This window comes from Taeniopygia guttata, chromosome 20 (assembly GCF_048771995.1).
Source record: "Taeniopygia guttata chromosome 20, bTaeGut7.mat, whole genome shotgun sequence".
NCBI classification, from domain to species: Eukaryota; Metazoa; Chordata; class Aves; order Passeriformes; family Estrildidae; genus Taeniopygia; species Taeniopygia guttata.
The window spans coordinates 7892899-7911260 of record NC_133045.1 but is presented as its reverse complement, the minus strand read 5'-3'; the positions used below and the strand labels follow the sequence as shown (position 1 = coordinate 7911260).

The window sequence follows — 18362 nt, the reverse complement described above, 5'->3', positions numbered from 1 at the left end:
GCACTTTGTGGTCTGCATTTCCCACTTGGAATAGATGCTCCTGGGGAGGTCAAAATGAGCAGGGAAAAGTTCGTGTCAGCCCTTTCCAGGGTGCTGGCTTGTCCCAAAATGCCTGGGAATTATGACCTAAAAAATGTGCCACAGGGCAGTTAAACTAGCCACTGCCCAGTGGCTTGATGAGCCAAGCATGTTGGCCTCGGTGCCCATCACCTCTGAGGGCTGCTGCTTATGTATGCTGCTGCTTCCTTTGGGATTTCATCCCAAACTGCTGCCTCTTCCCGAAAGCTCCTGGATCACAGACTCATCCTCACTGAGCAGCAGAAGTTCAGGCCTTGGTTTGTGAAATTGGGCCAAAGACACTTTCCTATGTGGAGGCAGGAGAGCAGATCAATCCTGTGTGCCTGTCAGCCCCTCAGAGCCCACACGGACTGTGCTGACTGTGCAGGTTCGCTTCCAGGAGAAGGGACTCAGGTCTGAGATAATAAGCAAAATGTATTTGTTTCTTGAAGCCTAATGAATATTCAGTGAACCATGCTGTTTTCAAAGAGAAACAATTATAGCCCAGAAAGAGCTGAGCAGGAGAGGCAGCTTTCGAGCAAAACCCTTTCATGTTTATTTTAAAATTCTGCAAATTCATGTTGTGACTGCCCTGCTACCAGCTGTTCCTTCAAAACTGGTCACTGGCTAGAACCTTTTACAAGGATTTATTTTAATGACATTATAATCTGTATGAAAAGGGGTGATCCTTTCTCACATCTCAGTTTACTCACAAGTGCAGGTCACAGGTCCTTGTTTGAATTTCACAGAGCAGGCTGGAATGTGACACTGCGCAGCCAGGGTCAGCTGCAGGCTGATGAAAACAAGGAACTGTCAGATGCACTTGAAGAACTTACTGGCCATTTAAATCAATACAACCACTTCTCTTGGTAAGCAAAGGGAAGGACATCCATAGATGTTTGGATTACAAAACTGCACCCCAGGTTTTAAGAGGTCAGAGATGACCCTCGACTAGCAGCCATCTCTTCCCATGCATTCCCCAGGCCTGGAAACAAGGAAATCTTCTCCAGACAAGATCCAATCCTCCCCAGTACGAGGGGAGGATTGCTGCATTCCTTCAGTCCCAGACACAACAGATTCACTGGTGCACATTAAACACCATTTTTCATTCCACAGTCCAGTGCCACATTCCAACACACAAGTGTGGTGTGGGTTCTTGCATCCCCTTTCTAAGCATTTTGCCAATATTTTGAAAGAATTAATCAATCTTCTGTTATTTCAGTTCTTTCTACCCTTTGACAGTACTCCTGTCATTCTACAGCAGCTACTGGGGCTGTGTTTTGTAGGTACTACCAGCTTTTGCAGCTCCTAAATCCAGCTGAGCCTGTAGGAAGGAACTGCTCTGCACATCCATCTCAGCCTGAGCTGTGCCAGAGGATGTGATCACACTGAGAGGACAGATCTGCAGCACTGTGAGGGTGGGACAACCCTCAGGGCAAGTCAAAATACATGATCTCAGAGTACTTGGATTTTGCAAGTTCACACACAGCTTCTACCCCTTTGAACCTGCACACATCTATGAGGAGTAACTTGGCATCAAAGCAGAAATATATGTGTATTTTATTATTTTATAAATAAATTTTAATATACACATGTATCTCCCTGGTTCTACCATATCTCCACCTGACCACACTCCTTGTTCCTTCATGGAGAATATGTGCTGCTTCCATCCAGGGCAGCAGGGATCCCTCAGTGAGAAGCAGCAGCACGGGACAGGGTGGTCCGGCAGAGCGGAACTCCCCGCAGGGTCTGCGAGCTGGCAGAGGTTACCTGAAAGAAACAGCACAGGTCTTCAGCCACAGAAAGGCTGGGGAGGATCCATTCTAATTTTAGGGTCTTCTGGCAGCAGCTGCCCTTAGAGAACAGCACTGTGCAAGGAAATGAGCACTGCAGGTAGGTCACCTTCACCATCACATAGTCCCCGGGCTGGGCTCTGCCTGGAGCCTTGCGCTCGGCAGCGTCCTCCAGCTCGGTGTCAGGGAAGATCACCTTGATGTTGCCGTCATTCCTCCCACACAGCTCCGAGGCAGAGCGTTTGCTGGGCTGGAAAGAGGACAGGGAACATTACCTGCATGGCAATTGCTCTGATTCACTGCTGGGCTTTATTGCCTCAGGAATTAATTGAGCACTATTGATGGAATTAAACCCACATTAACCAAGCCCTGGAACAGAGCACTCTGGCCAGAGCTGCTGGGTGACACTCACACACCAAAGCACAAATTCTGTGCTTGGCCAGACATACATCCCTAAATGATCCCGTTCCCTGTGCTCAGCTCAGTGCTCTGGGAAACTCAGGCTGTCTGCTTAAGTGTGAAGAAAAATGGTCTTGGGAGTCCTGGGATTACAAGGGGAAAGTGAGAAGGAAAGGCAGAAGTGGTGACTGCTGTGCACAGACTCAGAGCCAGCAAGAAAGGAGGAGGAGAATTCCATTCCAGGCCCACTCACCCCTTCCACCAGCACCAGCTGGGCCCGTCCCACCAGCTCTGCGTTGGCCCTCGCGGCCTCCTCCCGGAAGGTGGCAATGAGCTGCTCCAGCCGCTGCTTCTTCACATCTGCGGGGACATCGTCCTGCAGCCGGTGATGCGCCCGGGTCTTCTGCACACACAGAGCCAGCGCGGGCCCTCAGCAGCCAGCCTGAGCCCAGAGCCCTGCCTGACCCCAGCCAGCTCCACTGCTCTTCCAGCAACAGCCTCCCACATTCCAACAGCATTTCAGTTTGTATCACAAATGAACTATTCCAGTGCCAGCCATGTCCTCGTGCTCCTCACATCATTCTTCTCCACCTTTTAGGCAGAAGGTCTGACACAGCGCACTGAGTATCAGTGAAATAGTTTTGCAGCTCCTGTGTGGGATGTGCCTGTCTGTCCATAGACAGGCAACAGATTCTGCTACTTCTAATCTATGTACTAAATGGTGATCCAAATCCTTTTGCTTCCTTACATTTCCCAGCCTTCTAACCTCTTCCCCAACAGTATCATACACTCTGGAGAGCACTCTAATGGAGCGTACCAACTTCCCACTTTTCTCATGGAAATACCTTCTCAAAAATTCACCACATCCCTCCAGACTTGACTGACAGACCCTTATAGGTGGGCTCCAGCCCAGCTCCATCATCACATTCCTCATCAGCAAATACATTTGCAGCCTCTGCTGACACAGTTACTTCCCTGCAATGACCCTGGAGCATCTGCAGAGCCAGGTCACTGAGCAGTTACCAACCCTGACACTCCTACAGAGAAGCTGGAAGCCTCCCAGGCACAACAACAGCGTTTGCAGAACCACATACCCTACAAGTGCTGCAAACAACATCTACCAGTATACCAAGGCTTTGGGTATGATTTTCATCAGCTTTTTAAAATAATGTGTTATTGTGAAAAACAGTACTGAGGCGTTTAGGAGACACATCCAGAGATAACAGCCTTCTCCACCAGGGCCTGCACTCACCTGTCTCATGCTGTAGGCAAACAGGAAGCCGATGTTGTAGCGGACTTCCCGCAGCAAGGACACCGTCTGCAGGTGATCCTCCTCTGTCTCTCCACAGAACCCAGCAATGAAATCACTGCTCAAGCTCACTCCTGTAACAGACACAGCTGCAGACTTCCCTCATGGAAGACAGAAATGCTGCACTCAGGAAAGGACAGTGAGATGCAGCTGTGCCGAGTTCAGACCAAGCCAAAGGAACACACACCTGGAATAGAGTCACGCACGTGGTGCACGAGTTCTAAATATGCTTCTCTTGTGTACCTGCAATGAACAGCACATGGATTTGCTAACTGGAAACCCACAACATCAGTGAGGAGAAACCAGCAGCCCAAATCAGAGGGCAGGACACAGGGCTCCTTGTGGGGTGACTCACCCTCGCCGCATGGCCTCCAGGACTCGTGTGCTCCCACTCTGGGCTGGGAGGTGCAGGTGTTTGCAGATGTTGTGTCGCTCCTGGATGAGCTGCAGGACCTGTGGTAAGTGATCAGGAGATGTCTCAGACATCTTAACTGTACCTGGTTGCCAAGGGAAGAGTCTTCCCTGGTTAAAAGCCAGCAAACTGCAAACCTGCAGCTTTAGCCCCAACATCCAACTCCGAGGAGCTGCTATTCCCAGTCTGGGAACCCACATTCTCTTTGTTTGGGAAGGCAGCACAGCCCATACCTCACATTTCAGAGCTGCCTTGCTGCCTGAAAGCAGAGCCAAGGTGTTTATATTATACTTGCCTCATCAGGAAAATCCTTGGGGTGTGGAGAGGTGAAACGGATCCTCATTTCTGGATCAATCCTAGAGACCTGGTCCAGCAGGTGCGAGAAGCGCAAACCTCCCTGTTTGGCTTTGTAGACTGTCCTAAAGCCACGGCTGAGGCCTGGGGCAGTCACTGACTGAAACTGCACCTCAGACAGGTCTCGAAAGCTGTTGACATTCTGACCCAAGAGGGTCACTTCTTTCACTCCCTGCAAAATAAACAGAGAGGAAAAAATATAACCTGGGCAGGATGGCTGAGCTGCAAGGGCAGCCATGGTTTTATTCCAAGGAGTTTCCAACAGAAGCCCTCCCATCCCTGTCATGGAGTATTGCAAGGGGAATCCAAAAGCCACTGGTGGAACCTCACCACAACCTCATCTCTGCAGATAAAGGCAGTGACACTGCTTAGAAGTACCACTGAAAACACTGTTACCAGGAGCCACCCTTCCTCCCATGGTTTGGGACAGGTGGGAGGAGGCTCTGCCTCACCTGATCCGAGAGCATCCTCACTTCCTGCAGGATGGAGGCGATGGGGCGGCTCCTTTCCCGGCCTCGGGTGAAGGGCACGATGCAGTAACTGCACATGTTGTCACAGCCCCGCATGATGGACCTGCCAAGAGGTAAAACAGAGAGTCACACCACCCCCCTCCAGAACCAGCCATGCTGCATCCTCCCAGGATGAGCCCAGCACTGCTGCCTGCAGCCAGCTCCACACACAGACCATCCACACTGAATTCAGCTTGAACTGAGCTAACACCTCCTGATTTTTCATGCACATTTCCAAGAAAGCTGGAAAGAACTAATGAGGCACAAACTGCCACTGCAGCCTGGCAGTGATCAAAGACCCTTCTACATCCCAGTCCTGAAGAAAGTGATACTGTCCTTCCATACGCTACAGCCACACCGAGCAGAGTCTGATTTCATGTCTGACAGCATTTTCACCAAAACTGAACAATCAGAAGTTATAATGTGTGGAGCATTAGAAGAAGGAATAGCAGAACTGGGGGCAGGGCACCACAGAAGGCAGGGGATGAGAGAGGCATGGACTTCAGGAAGGCACAGAAATCACTCAATGTAGCATCAGGCTGAGAGTCAGCATTCCCAAAGGAGAGGAAATCCACAACAGCCAGAGCTCAGAGCATGTTCTCCAGGGCTCAGTCACACAGCAAAGCAATGGCAAACACACACACACTGGGAAACTCAGTGCAGCCAGGAACTGTAGCTGCCAGGCAGCTGCTGTCACTGACACATCTACGCTGCACAGATTTCCAAAGCAGAGCCACAGAAACAAGCACAGGGAAAAGGTACTCACACAAATGCGGTCGTGCCACCTGCACTAGTCTGGACAGGCAGAATGTCAGCATAGGTCTCATCTAGGGACAGCAGGACATTGGCAGCTTGCTGGCCAGACTCTGCCACTGCCAGCAGCCGGGGAAGGTCACGGTAGGCATCAGGGCCTGCCACGACATCGACCAGCTTCTCCTTGTGCAGAATCTCCTCCTTAAGCCTCTCGGCCATGCATCCTGCCAACAAAGGAGAAGGCTCCTCCTGAGGCAGTGCCTGTCCCCCGTTACTCCCCGCAGCCCTTCCCAGCTCTTTCTCCCCAGGCACAGGCGGCTGCTGCCGGTGGGACCCGGCGATGCCCCGGCCGTACCCAGGATCCCGACGCGGAGCGGAGCGCGGGCCCGGGGCCGCCGCGCCTTCAGCGCCCGGAGGTGCCGCAGCCGGTTCCAGACGGCGTGCTCTGCCTTCTCCCTGCGAGCCGGGACACCGGGCTGCTCCAGCTGCGGCTGCTGCCAGAGCCCAGCCCGAGCGGCCCTAAGCTGTGTCAGGGGAACCCAGCTAAGGGCAGGGAATCCAGCGGCACCGCGGAGTGCCCTTTGTGCTGTGGGGACTGTCCTGCCTCTGTCTTATCTGCGAGCACTTTGCCAGTGGGGAGCATCTCCACTGCAAAACACTTTAGGGACTAAGCTCTTGGAGTGAAAAAGTGCCTTGGACACACTACAAGGTACCCTGCAAGTGACAATGAGCATTTGGTGTCTTCAGCATTCAGAAAAAATAAGGAAAGTTCCCTTTATATCAAATTGCCCCTAAACGTACTTCTCACATTTTTTAAGTACTCTGTACTAGAGAGTCGCTTCAAGAGAAGATAGAATATTTAAAAACAAAATCATTAATTGTGCAGGTCTCTCACTGCAAATGGCATATAGACAGAGATTACATTACCAAAGAATTTCTTACTACCCAGAGAAGCAATTCATAGCACACTTAATGTTGCAAAGCATAGCACCAGCCAGCCCTACCCTCATCTAAATAGCCAGTTTCACATCTGCACACTCCTTTCCTCATGCCACACCGTTATTGCCTTGGTTTTCAAATGGCAATTCCTTCAAAACTGCCCCAAACCAGTGACAAACATCTCCTTACCTCACGGAACAGGTGACAAGAAGAACCACATCTGCCTAAATCAAAAGCAACAAAAAGAGAAGGATCTATAAAAACCAAACAATAAGTTCTCATGCCCTGCCCACATAACCTGAAGAGTTAGACTATAAAGCTCACTTAACTCAGGGAAAAAGACCTGAGTACACAGCAGGTTTCAACAAAAAGAGTTGCAAGAAAGAAACAGAAGACAAGCACAGTCTTCACTAAATGGTAAAAGTAAACCCAACGATGAGACAGGAGGATCCTGCTGTGTCTAATCCCTCTCCAACTGAGATGGAGCCCAGTAGTTTAAAGAAAAAAGACAACCCACAGCTTTCTAGCACACTTGTTAAGCAGTTTCCTTCACAGAACTCAGACTGCAAAACTCTTAACATCCCATAGGGCTGCACTCCAGAGAATAGCTGGGACTTGCATGCACAGCCAGGGTGTGAGGGCTGTGCTCCAGGAGAGCAGCCAAGGAGCTGCCTTACCTCCTCCAGCTCCTTTGTCCTGGCATACCCATTCTTCTGCAGGATGGCCCAGACGATCTCGGTGTCACTGACGTTCATCTGGCAGCCGTAGGTCTCCAGGTATACTGCAAAAAAGGCTGTGTGATGCAGGAGCCTGCTCAGCTCCCATCCACAACCCCTCCCATGCCCCCCTCTGCAGGAACAAACCCTGAACCCCACCGCTGGAGTCAGGGAAGCAGCACAAAAGCTGCCTGCACCTGCAGCCCCCAAAGGATAAACTGAAGGGCAGGCTCTGGGAAACCTTGTGTTGCTGTGACCAGCAGCAGCTGTGTCCTTACTGAAATACATCATTTAGGACAATGAACATCACCCCACCAGGGCAGCACAGCCCCACAGGGGCTGCTACAGGCCCACGGACAGCCCAGCACATGCTGAGGGCAAACGCCAGAGCAAACTGCTCTCTGTCCAGTTCCACGGTGGAAGAACACACACGACGTTGCAGCTAAGCACTAAACTCCTTCTAGCGTCAAAACCCCTCAGGGCCCCAAAAGCTCCCAGACAACCCATTTTCCCCACTCTGCTCCGGCTGTGAAACACCATTGTCTGCACCGGCCTTACGGCTGCCCTTGACCCGGCAGAGAAGCCACAGCAGTGAGGTTCGGCTGACCCCAACAGCTCCGGCCGCGAAGACCCACAGACCTTTCGGGGCCCCGGGGGTAGAGCCCGGTTCAGGCGGCAGCTCTGGCCACGGCCCCGCCTGCCCCGCGGCAGCTGCCCTCAGGAAGTGCCGCAGGTCGGGCCCCGCGGGCAGCGCGAAGCCGCGCCACACCGGCCGCTGTCCCGGCCCGCGGCGCGCCCTGAGGGCGGCCCCGGTACGGGGAACGGCCCCGGGCGGGCGGAACAGCCCCGCCGCCCGCAGCGCACGGGCCCCGGGCAGCATGGCCGCGGCCGGGGCGGCGCTCTGGGGACGGACCGGCCCCGCCGTGCGCCCACAATGCGGCCCCGCCGCTGCCTCCGCCCCTCAGCGCCGCGTTCCGCCCCGCCGCCGTTCCGGGCCCGCCCCGCTGCGGGAATCCCAAAATCACAGAATTAAATAGGCTGGGAAACATCTCCAAGATCACCGAGTTCACCCTGTGACCCAGAACCACCATTTCAACTAAACCAGGACACTGAGCGCCATGTCCAGTCTTCCTTAAGCACCTCCAGGGACGGTGACTCCAGCACCTCCCTGGACAGCCGGTTCCAAGGTCTAAGGACCTTTGTGTGAAGGAATTGTTCCTAATATCCAACGTAAAAGTGCCCTGGTGCAGCTTAAGACCATGTCCTCTTATCACCCTGGGAACAGAGCGTGACCCCCAATGGCTGCACCTCCTGTCAGGGCGCTGTGAGGGTGAGAAGGTCCCCCCTGAGCCTCCTTTTCTCCAGGCTGAGTCCCCTCAGCCTCTCCTGGTGCTCCAGCCCCTTCCCCATCTCCATTCCCTTCTCTAGACATGCTCCAACACCTCCATGTCCATTTTGAAGTGAGGGACCCAGAACTGGAAAAAGGAATTGAGGTGTGGGCCTCACCCATGCCAGGGTGACAATCCCTTCCTTGGTCTGGCTGCCCCACGGGTTACAGGCCAGGTTGATACACATCAGGATGGCCCTGGCCTTGTTGGCCACCTGGTGCTCATGTCCAGCTGCTGTTGACCAGCACCCCAGGGCCTTTTCCACTGTGCTCTTTCCACTAACTCTGCCCCAAGCTGGAGTGAAGGCACAGGACAGCAGGCACAGGTGCTCTGTGGTGTCTCGCCATGGCCACAGAAACAGCCCAGTGAAGTGGTCCTGATCCAGCTCCAGCTCCCACCTGCCCCAGTGCAGCCCAAGCACAGACAGTGACACTGACACATAGGCCTGAGCACCAATGACTTTATTGCTGCTCAGAGGAAGGAGGGGAGGGGGTGGCCCAGGGCAGGGGACCCCCAGCTAATGGAGGAACCATGAGAGGCCCCAGGAGGAGCATGGAGGGACAAGGCTAAGGCAGCAGTGCAGGACACTGGCAGGAGCAGTGATCTTTGGTGATGGAGTCAGGGGGAGAGAAGGGCAAAGTGGTGAATGGAGCATATTTAGTGCTGAAGGGCTCTCATTGCCTTATCTTCATCCCCGGGGCTGGAAGCGAACGTCTGCTCCAAGCAGTAGGAAATTCTGGGAGAAAGAGAGAAAGTGCTGAGCTGCTACTGGCCCTGGAAGCTGCATGGCCCAGCATCCATCAAATCCTTGAAGGGAGACTGGATTGGGACATGTGCTCTGATTTGCTGCTGTGCCATTGCCATCTCAGTGAAGAGCATGCTTCCATTAGTCACTTCCTAGCACAGCTGGGGGAACTGGACTGGGAGGCTGTGCTGGTAAGCAGGGCGCTGTGGGCAGCAGGATGGGCCCCACCTCAGGCCAGGAGCTCCCTCTCACTCACCTGGTGGAACCTCACAAGGATATTGGAGAGCTGAATCCTGTCCAGAAGTGGCAGAGGGAAACCCTTATCCAAACGGGCTGGAAAAGACAACACATGTGTCTGCATTGGGATGGAAATGGGAGTCAAGGGAGCAGGGAGCACTCAAATCCAGAGCACCCTGGATACCAAGGAGGTATCCACCTCCTTGGCCAACTCCTTCCCCCAGCCCTTTCCTCTCCTCCACTGCTCCTGGGGCTGGTAGAGGAAACTCCACAGAAGGGCTGAGTGCTGTGCCATGACAGCTCCTTCAGCCCATCCTGCCACCAGCCCCACTCTGGTCTGGGCTGCTGGCGAGGCAGGAGATGCAGGGATTCAGGGATAGGGTCTGGAAAGCATTAGGAAACGCACAGGGCTCATTTTTTCCATTGCGTTGGCTGCTGGGAGCCTGTCAGAGCAGCAAGAGGCTCCCACTGCTTCACTGCCGCCTCCTGCACTCACTTTTCCCTGCATCAGCCTCGGCAATGAGGATTTAATTAGTGAGCTGGGACCACTTGAATGCAGCAACCTGAGTGGAAGCTGCTGCGGCAACCCCATTCCCCCCAGTAGGTTCTCACCATTGAGATGTGGAAGGATGAGATGGGAAGTCAGGAAGTTCATTATGGACTGCAGTACTTGCACCTGGGGAGTGAGGAGAGGGGGAGGAAAAGCTTTAGCCTGAGGGACAGGAGACATGCAGGCTCTGGAGAATAATTAGGAAAAGACAAAGTGACAAGAAGCTGGGATGGGCACACATTTTGCCAGAGACCAGCAGCTTGTCTGGCTGCACTGGCAGGGAAGGAAAGGTTGGGGTGAGAGCAGCAATGGGTCTGGCCCCACATCCATTCCCAGCCTTGCAGGCTGAGGCAGGAGGAGGTTGCAGAGTCAATGGGGGGTACCATGCTGGGAGGCAGCAGGGAATGACTCCCTGTCCTGGCCCCCAGCAGCCTGCCAGCTCCATGCTGGGGGCTCTGGTCGTGGTCAAGGATAGCTTACCTGGAAATGGCCGACAGCTGAATCCTTCAGAGAGAGCCTGATCCTGCACAGGGACAGAAGTGGTGCTGTGGAGGATGTCCCAGGGGAGGGAGCAATTCCACCCATCGATGGCCATGCAGATCCCACTCCCTCCAGCCCCAGCTCATTCCTTCCACACCAGGCCCACATCCCAGAGACCTTCCCATCCTCTCTCTGACCCTGGGCACCCAAAACAGCAACACCCCCAGCCACCCCCTGCCCAGGCAGCGGCTGCTCCCCTCTGTACCTGCCCACATCCAGGCTCCCAACTATGCGGCCGGACCTCACGTTGATGACAGCGGACACATTCCCTGTCTGGGGAGAGAGCACAGAGCTCTGGCAGTGCTCACCCCACCTCACTCCAGAGCACACACCTGGGGGAACAGCTCTGACCAGCTGAAACACACCACTGCCCATCCAGGGGCCTGTTTGCACCCAGCATTAAACCTGGCATTTGTCAGCTCAGGAATTGTTCCACTGGGGACACCCCCAATGCTCCTGGACAGCACCTGGGAGCTCCCCTGGCAGGATCTGGGCAACAGGACAGGGCACAGCTCAAAATCCCTTGTCCACCCTCTCACAGGCCATGTGACAACTCACCAGGCTGAGGAGGAAGAGAGGAGCCAGGCTGGAGTTGGGAAGGATGGCATAAGCCTGGGCATCCACAATGGGCTGGAATGAGATTCCTCCTGGTCCAATAGTCAGGAATGGAGCAGTGGGAGTAGACAGCCTGAACTTCATTGGCATGTTTGGGTACATCTCCTCCAGCTGTGTGGGAGAAGAGAGAGGATGGGAATGATGGCACAAACCCCCAGGCCTCAGGGAGAACACCTGGCACAGAGCAAAGCCTGTGTGTGCAAGAGCTCTGGGCAGGCAGGGCCAGACTGCTCACCTGGGGAATGAAGGCTGAGAAGGCAGAGGTATCCAAGATGAATCCTGCTTTCTTTGGGATCTGCAAGGAGAGGACTGTCACCCTGGGGCAATGTGGCACAGAGGAGCCCAAGGCGAGCCCTCCTGTCCCCAAATGCTGCCATGTCTGACAGCCCAGCCCCATCCCACAGCCCCCTGCTCTCCCACTGGGGCTTCTCCAGGATTGCTGGCTGCTCCTGGAGCACCTCAGCAAATGGAACCTCCTTCCCAGCCCTGTCCCACTCGTGCCACTCACCATGGCCTCTGTGATTTCAAAGACCAGTGCCCCGGCCTTGTGGTAGGCAATGCCAGCTGTGTTGAAGAAGTAGCTGGAGGCTCCAAAGTAAACCATGCGCTCGTGATCCGAGGGGAAGGCCAGTGGCAGCGGTGAGAAGGGGACGGGGGAGCGGTGGGCCAGGGAGTAGAATTCACCCTGGGAAGAGAGAGAGATGTAGAGAAGGTGGAGAAGGGGTACAAATAGCAGTGGGGCTCGCCTGCTGACTCTGGCTGGCAAACAGCATTTGCAGCAGGTTCCAAAACCTTGGCTCCCACCTGCCTTTGGCATTGGCATTGGCCAAATCAAGTGTTCCCAGGGCAGACTCTCACCTTCAGGTCCACGTCCAGGGACTGGGCAGTAGCTCTTGGGGGTGCCACCAGGGAATAATCAATCCCTATCTTGTCATCTATCCTGGCTGTGACTGTAAACACAAGGAAGAGAGATGAGGAAGAAGGAGATGTTCAGGAAAGCTGAGAGCTGATGGGCTCCTCTGGCATCTGGGCAGTGCCTTGATTGGGCTTCCTGGTGCATCAGCTCACTACCAACTGCACCTCTGCTTGCTTGTGCTAGGAAGAAAAAAAACCCACTTTTCTCCTGACTTTTTCACAGCCATCTCCTGGACTGAGGAATGGCCGTCATCCCTAGTTAAGGTAGTCCAAGCCCACACCAGCCCTTGGACACTGATTCTGAAGGGATCTCCACAGCCACACAGAACACACAGGGTGATTTGTCTCTGCTGAGAAGGTGCTCCCAACTCCCAGCTTTGCTGCAGAACACCAGGTGATGGGGAGTGGAGTGTACAAAGTAAAACATTCCTCATGGATGGCAAAAGCTAGGAAGAGCTGCTTCTAAACCCACTTACAACCCCCCAGTACCTGGCAGCGTCTGGACCTGCTTCTGGAGCTCGTTTTGTACAGACTTGGCCACATTGTCACACACCTGCGGGACAGAAAGGCCACAGAGCTGAGCAGGGGCAGCCGGGTCACAGCCACGCTCCCTGCTCCATGGCAAAGCCTGCTCAAGTAAAAGAGCACACAGTGATCATTGCCTCCATTCATCAGGCAGCACATTAGGTGTCCAAGACACAAGCAGGGTTTCTACCTACAAGCATCTGCTTGCAGCAATTTCCCCTCGGCACAGCTCAGCTCAGGGGAGACCCTTGGAAGGAATCTCTTGTGGCCCATGCAGGAATGAACCGTGCTGAGCAGCCAGGGCGTGAGCAAAAAAGAGCAACAGAGGGAACTAACCCACCCCACAGGCGTGTCCTCTGGCTCTAGTTACATCCCTACCTCTGATCCTTTGAAAACATCACCTACAAGTGAGGGCTAAAGACAACCACAAAACCCAAGGCCCTGCCTTCCACTGCTCACATACCTTTCCCTCTAAACTCTTCCGCAACTTGGACTCAATAACACGGTGGAAGAGGTTGTAAAGCCACCTGCAGAGAAACACAAGAGAGAAGCCCTGTCTAGCTCAGATCCATACTGCACAAGTATGTGCCCAGGAAAGGCAGACCCTAGAGATGCAAGACCCTGGGAACATCATTCCCACACCAATTTGGCATCTGGCTCTACCCCAGGGTTTACATTTGCAAACAGACTCACTGGTAAACCACAGAAGTCTGGTGTCTGCCTTAACCACACTCACCCCTGTTAAATGTGTAACCACAGCAGCTGAAATTCAGGCCAGATTTAAGTCCAGGCAGCGTGAGATTTGCCAACAACCTACTCCTCACACCAGGGCCACATTCCCATGGCAGAGCCACATTCCCATGGCAGGTGGGCTAGCACACAGTGTTTCCAGACCTTACAGTGAAGTCACATACCCAAGCTTGCCTGAAAAGCGCACTCGGACTTTGGAGATGCGGGCACTGCAGTCCGAGGTGCTGATGGTGGGCTTCCCAGTGGTGTCACTGCCCAGCCTTAGGACAATTTTCATGTAGACATTTTCTACCTTCAGGTTAAAAGATCCATGGCTCCGGCTGCAGGTAGAGGGGGATGAGAAAGGGAAATTTGTCAATGACAAGGCCTGGTGAAGAGACCTGAAATCTGTTTCAGGATGAATCTATCTGGATCACTCTCCCCAATGTATGGTATCTCCAGAGGAGATTGGGAAAGTGTTCAAACTCAGGGGAACCAAATTTCAATGGCACATAAACTAGGAGAGGTAACCTTTGAATAGAGGGGAGTGTGAGCAAGAAGGGGTGGTGGAAGTGAGACCGGAGGGTCCACGTACAGCTCCCCTTCCATGTGCCTTGTTCCTGCCTCCCAGCCTTTTTTATCCATCATATCTGGGGGAGCAACCTGATAGCTGCCCGAAACACAAGGAGAGGGAGAGGAGAAAAAATCCATCCAACTCCAGAGAGGGAGACACAGAGTGGATGCCCGAATAGAGAGAGGAAGAGCTGGGCACTCACATAAAGTGAAATTTCACCCGCCAGTCCCCATCCAGCTCGACAAAGGCATTGGAGATGGAGACCTGCAGGCCCACGTTGGAGATCGGGATAATCTGTGAGTGTGGCAAGTGGAAACTGGTAATGCGCAGTCTAAAAATATAGGAATAAAAAGAAAAGTCATGTTACAGTCCTTCCTTGCTCCCAAGCACAAGGCTAGGGAGGGAGGGAGGGAGACAATCAGGGAGGGAAGGAGGGCGAGCAGGATGGAGTCACTGCACTGGCAGCACCCCCTGCTGCACCTCTGCTGCTGCAAAGCTACACTGGCAGGGACACACAGAGCAGAGTGGCACCTTTGGGAATGTGGCAGTTGCAGCCACCCAAGGCAGCTCCAAGCGCTGCACTGCAAGAGCAGAGAGGCACCCAGGGCAGCAGGGAGCCGGCACTGCCACAGGGACCGGGCCCCTGCTTCACACAGGAACGTGTGCCCGGGTCCCACAGGCAAGGCCATCTCCACCACCCAGGCTTTGATTGCACACACAGCCCACCCATGCCCAGAGTGCCGAGACCCTGGTTCCATTTTTCCCCTGGTGCAAGGAGTGCAACAGGAACATGCACCAAGGATAGGGCCAACATCTCAGGGAGCTGTGGAGGGAACAGGATGGTCCTCACTGCTCCAGGGGCCCCCCACCCTCTGCAATCCTGTGGCCCCTTGCCTGGGTTGGGGGTAGTGGGTGGCTCCTGTCCACTGGCAAGGCTCACCTGGAGAACTCGTAGCGCACCTTCCTCGATTTTCCCGAGAAGTCTGGTAGCTTCATCTGGGCCAGCTCCTTCTCCAGGATTGCGATCCCCTGCTGTCGGGCTGCAGGGATACAGGGAGAGCATGACTCCACAACACCACCACTCCATCATTCCAGCCACAGGAGCTGGAGCACACACTGGGTGTGCAGCAGAAGGGTCAGAGGAGAGATCCGGGTGGTGCTGCCTCCCAGGCTGGCTTTAAAGCAAACCTCTGAGCACAGAGCCCTGTAAGCACACAGGCAATGATGCCTGGTGCCCTGCTTGCAGTCCCAGGCAAAGGTGGTAGCCACAGAAAGGAGAAAGATGTCCCAGTCCTCACTGTCCAGGCTGTGCAGTGGGTGAGATCAGCATGAGGCCCAAGGTACTGGGGTGCTGTGTGTTTCTCACACAGTGTATTTCAATCCATAACTGTGCTCTGCTGGAGCCGGGGCTCTGCCTGCCTCGATAAAACCAGCACGGGGCCCATCCATCTCTGTCACTGCCCCTCCCTAAACTCCCCAACTCCTCTCTCCTCTGCAGCTCCCTCCTCCAGGCCTCACGGCTCAGCTGCCTGGATGTGCTGTGGGACCAGCACCCTCCTGCTGTGCCAGCCTCCCACACTGCCTGGCTGCAGCTCCCTGAGGCCCCACAGGGCTGGACCCCTCTGCAGGGGCTGCATCAAGTTGTGGCGTGGGGGGCAGGCAGGTGCAACAGGGAAGCTCTGGCCAATGGTGCATTTGGCACCCCTGTCCAAGGATTTCCCCACGCTGTCCCTGTGCTCCTCACTTGGCATCCATGGCCAACGATCCCCCCATCCTGCCCCGGGACCCTGCACTTCTCACAGGCTACCTGGCTCCACACCTCTGCCACCAGCACATCTGTGAGGAGAGAAATCAGAAGCAGAACCCACCATAGTCCAAGCCTGCCTGGGTCATCCTCACCACGAAGCCGGGGTTGGTGGCTGTGGTGAGTGCCAGGCACAAGGCCAGTGCCCCACAAGCCACCACCACGCTCTGCATTCCCATCCTGGCTTCTTGCAATGCTGTGCAATGCTGGGCTCTCTCAGCCCACACCACCTTTATATCCCTGCCAAAACAGGAACCTTGGACACAGGTGGTGTGCAGAGTCACGGGGGGCGTCCCCAGGACTTCCTGCTTGGCCACCACCCTGCTCTGCTGTGCTGCTGGCACCACTGGCACATCCCAGCACAGAGGCACACCTGGTGCCTCTCACCGAAGGGAGGGAAGGAGCAGAGGATACTGGGAGGCAACAGCCCCGTCCCCATCACTGCCATCAGTCCCTGCCTGAGGCAGCAGTGAATGCTCAGTGGAGCAGAGTTGTGCTTGGCATTGGCAGCTGAGCCTCACAGAGCCACATTCCTGCAGCCTGCACCCAGCAAAGGCTGGGAACAGCCTGGGCTGTCCACGAGCAGGGTCCCAGCCATGCTGCTCTCCATCTCTGTCCCTGTCCCATGGCTCTGCTGGCTACTCTGAGCTGCCTCTCACACACCACAGACCTGCCCAAGGAATCAGAGCAGCAGTGGGGCACCAGAGCAGCCTTGGGACACAGCAGTGGCTAAAGAAGGCAGGTCACAGCTTCTCACCTCATGTGAGCAGATCCTGGGTACCCCCACACCCAGCAGGGCTGGCAAAGGAGCTCCTGCCTGGGCTGGGCAGCTGCCCCAGGGCGCCTACCTCAGTGGGGTGCCCTGCACCTCCAGACCCTGTCACAGCGCTCCTGCACAGAGCAGCCACACACAGGAGGAGACATCCACCACCCCAGGATCAAGCTCCAGTGACATCACTTCTGAGGCCTGATATGGCACAGCTCTTGTCACGATGGCTGCAGACAGGGGCAGGAGCTGGGTGCAGCCAGGTAGGTGTGAGGGGGGAACACCCCTGCTCCCTCCCAGCCAGGAGAGCTGCGCTGCCTGGTCTCTCCTTGCAAGATAAAGGTCAAGTAGAAAGAAAGAATGCAGTCAATTTTATTTCTTGTTCCGGGTGTCCAGTCACAGGAACCCATGGTTGCTGATGCAGGCAGATCTTATGCTGGATCCAGGGAAGTCCTGGCTGCCAGATGCAATATCCTAGAGCCTGGATCCCATGGGCAGAGCTCCTTTTGCCTAGAGCTACTTTTGCCCAGAAAGAGGAATGCCAGAACAGAGGAGAAAGGCAAAAGGCCAAATCCCCACTACAGCCTCCTTGGAATTGTGACTCTCCCTGTCACCCATCATCAGCTCTTAGCTTGGTCCAGCTCAGTTCAGAGCAGGAGCTCCCAAACCTCACATGGAGACAACCCCATCTCACTGAAGGTCTGCATCAAAACAACATTCAGAATGTTCAGGAAAAGCATGGAGGAAGCAGAACTCTTCCATAAGGAGAAATGAAATTTTATAAGGAATAGCACAGAGAGGAAGTAAATTCAGGAAGTCTTCACCCTGGCTTTGAGCAAATTTTGAAGTTGATCTGAATAAATGCCTTCAAAGAGCTGAACTCTGATTAAACACTGCTGTGTTTGGCAAGGAGCAGCCAAAACCACATCTAAAGCTCAACATATGTGCCGGTCCTGGTAATGCTTCCTGCAAGTGGTGACAGAGGAATGGAACATGAAATCCTGCCCTGCTGGCCTAACCCTTTGGACAGGTAAAGCTTCTCTTGCTGAGCTGCTCTGCCTGTTCTGGGAGTGTGGGGTCTGCTCCACTGGGGAAAGGCTGGCTCCCCCAGGCTGCTGGAGAAGGAATGGGAATGGTCAGATGGGAACCAGGAGCCCAGGAGGACAGGGACTTGCAGGAGTCTTGTGCTGCTGCTGTCCTTTGCCCAGGAGTGCAGGTCAGGACCCCTCTCCCCACTGTCCATAGGCCCCCCCTGCTCCCCAGGCCAGGAGTCCCTCTGGCCCCACACGCTCCTCAGCACATGTGGGCAGTTCCCCATCCTGTCCCAGCTCTTTCCAAATCTCTCTCGTGCTGCCATGGCTCAAGCCCCCTTGCAGCCACGTGCTGGGGCTACCCAGGTACTACAGGGACCAGGCTGGCACTGTTCTGCTCCTTGGGCTGTGAGCAGTGCAGGCACATTTGCCATGTGCACGAAATTCTGTATACATCTTTGTTCTGCAGTGCTACAACCTGCCCATTTGCCATCTGCAAGGAAATCCGGACACATCTGTGTTCCCCAGTGCCATTACCATCCCGGGAATTCCCCGGGCAGCTTGTGCCAGTGCCAGAGGCATGACTGCTGCTGCTCTCCACGCTTCCACTGGCAGGGGTATGTGGGCTGGGGAACCTCGATGGAAAACCCGAGGTCTCAGCAAGAAAAGTGAGAGCAGCCTGCCTGGGTTTGGAGAGACCTT

General features: G+C 54.7%; 2 protein-coding genes across 3 annotated transcripts; both read right to left on the bottom strand.

The window, feature by feature from the left end:
- Positions 1 to 1593: 1593 nt before the first annotated feature.
- Positions 1594 to 8162, bottom strand: CDK5RAP1 (CDK5RAP1 mitochondrial tRNA methylthiotransferase). 2 transcript variants are annotated; one of them, XM_041720218.2, is made up of 13 exons: positions 7800 to 8162; positions 7203 to 7306; positions 6715 to 6749; positions 5942 to 6042; positions 5600 to 5810; positions 4777 to 4897; positions 4266 to 4496; positions 3914 to 4011; positions 3746 to 3801; positions 3502 to 3632; positions 2503 to 2652; positions 1960 to 2100; positions 1594 to 1827 (listed from the first exon to the last, which is right to left on the bottom strand). In XM_041720218.2, the coding sequence occupies exons 1-13, from the start codon at positions 8119 to 8121 to the stop codon at positions 1747 to 1749; spliced, it is 1782 nt and encodes a 593-aa protein (XP_041576152.2). In that variant the 5' UTR covers positions 8122 to 8162; the 3' UTR covers positions 1594 to 1746. The 2 variants fall into 2 exon arrangements, with proteins under 2 accessions (XP_041576152.2, XP_002192492.5); XM_002192456.6 differs by having other exon boundaries at positions 7881 to 8161.
- Positions 8163 to 9069: 907 nt separating this feature from the next.
- LOC100219992 (bactericidal permeability-increasing protein-like) lies at positions 9070 to 16089 on the bottom strand. Its single transcript, XM_002192428.5, has 15 exons — positions 15928 to 16089; positions 15000 to 15099; positions 14262 to 14390; positions 13671 to 13826; positions 13220 to 13283; positions 12721 to 12784; positions 12175 to 12266; positions 11825 to 12001; positions 11552 to 11611; positions 11260 to 11427; positions 10907 to 10974; positions 10642 to 10684; positions 10224 to 10287; positions 9631 to 9707; positions 9070 to 9365 (listed from the first exon to the last, which is right to left on the bottom strand). The coding sequence occupies exons 1-15, from the start codon at positions 16040 to 16042 to the stop codon at positions 9318 to 9320; spliced, it is 1425 nt and encodes a 474-aa protein (XP_002192464.4). The 5' UTR covers positions 16043 to 16089; the 3' UTR covers positions 9070 to 9317.
- Between the last annotated feature and the right edge of the window lie 2273 nt (positions 16090 to 18362).

What these genes read in the sequence shown, in the direction of transcription:
- CDK5RAP1 (XM_041720218.2), bottom strand. Translation starts at nt 8,121, where the DNA reads ATGCTGCCCGGGGCCCGTGCGCTGCGGGCGGCGGGGCTGTTCCGCCCG. An exon ending in CTGGAGGCCATGCGGCGAGG is followed by an intron (nt 3,802 to 3,913) that starts GTGAGTCACCCC and finishes TGTTCATTGCAG; the next exon opens with GTACACAAGAGAAGCATATT. An exon ending in CGTGCGTGACTCTATTCCAG is followed by an intron (nt 3,633 to 3,745) that starts GTGTGTGTTCCT and finishes TGTCTGTTACAG; the next exon opens with GAGTGAGCTTGAGCAGTGAT.
- LOC100219992 (XM_002192428.5), bottom strand. Translation starts at nt 16,042, where the DNA reads ATGGGAATGCAGAGCGTGGTGGTGGCTTGTGGGGCACTGGCCTTGTGC. An exon ending in CCAGGCAGGCTTGGACTATG is followed by an intron (nt 15,100 to 15,927) that starts GTGGGTTCTGCT and finishes GTATCCCTGCAG; the next exon opens with CCCGACAGCAGGGGATCGCA. An exon ending in GGAAGAGTTTAGAGGGAAAG is followed by an intron (nt 12,785 to 13,219) that starts GTATGTGAGCAG and finishes TCTGTCCCGCAG; the next exon opens with GTGTGTGACAATGTGGCCAA.